General features: G+C 46.2%; 2 protein-coding genes across 2 annotated transcripts in view; one reads left to right on the forward strand and one right to left on the reverse strand.

The window, feature by feature from the left end:
* The window catches only part of LOC104820861 (60S ribosomal protein L4-1), a 2,268-nt gene extending 1,802 nt beyond the window's left edge, over positions 1-466 (reverse strand). Inside the window, exon 1 of the mRNA XM_010551492.1 lies at positions 6-466. Within this exon, the coding sequence (XP_010549794.1) occupies positions 6-414 (409 nt within the window). The 5' untranslated portion in view covers positions 415-466. The remainder of the gene's footprint in view (positions 1-5) is intronic.
* A 112-nt stretch (positions 467-578) lies between these two features.
* Positions 579-1,541, forward strand: part of LOC104820862 (autophagy protein 5) — a 4,063-nt gene continuing 3,100 nt past the window's right edge. The window contains exons 1-2 of the mRNA XM_010551493.1: positions 579-753; positions 1,404-1,528. Coding sequence (XP_010549795.1) covers positions 643-753; positions 1,404-1,528 — 236 coding nt within the window. The 5' untranslated portion in view covers positions 579-642. The remainder of the gene's footprint in view (positions 754-1,403; positions 1,529-1,541) is intronic.

Raw genomic sequence — 1,541 nt, forward strand, 5'->3', positions numbered from 1 at the left:
CGAACCCGCCGTGGCGGCGATGGCCGACACGATCGCGTGCCGCTTCATGTTGACATTGACGCGGCGGTGCCATCGGCGCCAGATCTTCGTTGGAGCAAACATCCGACCACCACGGCACATGTTCCCGAAGGCTCCCTGACCGGCGCGGTGAGTTCCACCACCGGGAACACGAGGGATACGCGATACAGCACGTCCCGTACCCCAAGACTCGGCGGATGTCTGATGACCAGCGCGCTTGGAGACAGCATAAGGCTGACGACTGTTGTTGGAGATCTGGGCATGAACAAAATTGACGATGTCGGGACGAACCGGTGCCTTCATCACATCTGGCAACGGAACGGTGGTGGCTTGATCGGTGCTCATGTCACCGTCCAGAGATTGGACGGTGATGAGAGGACGAGCGGCTGCGGCCATTGATGCAGGAAGAGTACTCGTCTAGGGTTTTCGGGTAAGAGAACGAAATGAGTTGCAAAGTAGAATTTATATAAGTAGGGTTTGTTTCCCAGGTTATTTTGGTAAATAGCATTCTAAATTCTTCTGATATTATTTTAAAAAAACTTTTCACTGGGCGACAAGACGTCGTCGTTTTTCAGGAATGTGAAAGGTGAAGTCCTTTGGAAAGACCGAATCCGAAGGACGACGATGATGGCGAGCGAGGTGGCGGCCAAGTTTGTGTGGGAAGGAGCGATTCCTCTTCAGATTCATCTCCACAAATCCGATGTTGCGTCTCATCCCGCTCCTCCTCCAGCTCTCGTATGCTTTCTTTTTACTCCAAATTCTTCGTTTTCGTTAATCGGTCGGAGAAATCTCCGGTCGGCGGTGTTGATCGTGATGAGGAGGAGTTAGGTTTTGCTTCCGATTTTGGTTTCTAACTTCATTGATTTGAATCTAAGTCCTTGACGGGTTGGAGTCGAGAATCATGTTGCTGACTTCGAGCTGGGTTTTCCGGAGGTGATTGGATTGGTAGAGACGTGTAATTTTGCTGATTTTTTACTTGATCTGAAGATTTGGATGAAATTGATGAATTCTGCAACCTAGTGAGATTTTTGCCGGGTGGGAGAGTCCAGATTTTTGGGTTAGGCAAAAAAGGAATTTTGAATGAGATTTTTTCGCAGTGGTAATGGAGCTATGCAGTGATTGTAGGCCTGAAGATTGGTATTCAGCCCAATCAATGAAAAAAATGAGGGACTGGTCTTGCAAATTGCAATCAGTGCATTTTTAACGAATTTCGGATTTTTAACAACTACTAGTTTTTGTGTTGTTGTTAGGTACATGTTTATGTTTCTCTTATTCGATTCTGATTGTGATCTTGATGCTTGAACAATGTTTTCAGGGTATTCTCAAGATAGCATGTTATTTTCTTGGTGTGATCTAAATTTCCTCTTTCTTACTCGAATTTTCAGGTTTTAGCGCCGAGGATAGGGTACTTGCCTCTACTAGTTCCTCTTATAAAGCCTTATTTCAAGGATTCACTTCCTCCTGGAGAGGATTCCATCTGGTTTGATTACAAAGGGTTGCCCTTGAAATGGTACACCGCTCTT

The sequence above is a fragment of the Tarenaya hassleriana genome, unplaced genomic scaffold (assembly GCF_000463585.1).
Source record: "Tarenaya hassleriana unplaced genomic scaffold, ASM46358v1 Cleome32, whole genome shotgun sequence".
NCBI lineage: Eukaryota > Viridiplantae > Streptophyta > Magnoliopsida > Brassicales > Cleomaceae > Tarenaya > Tarenaya hassleriana.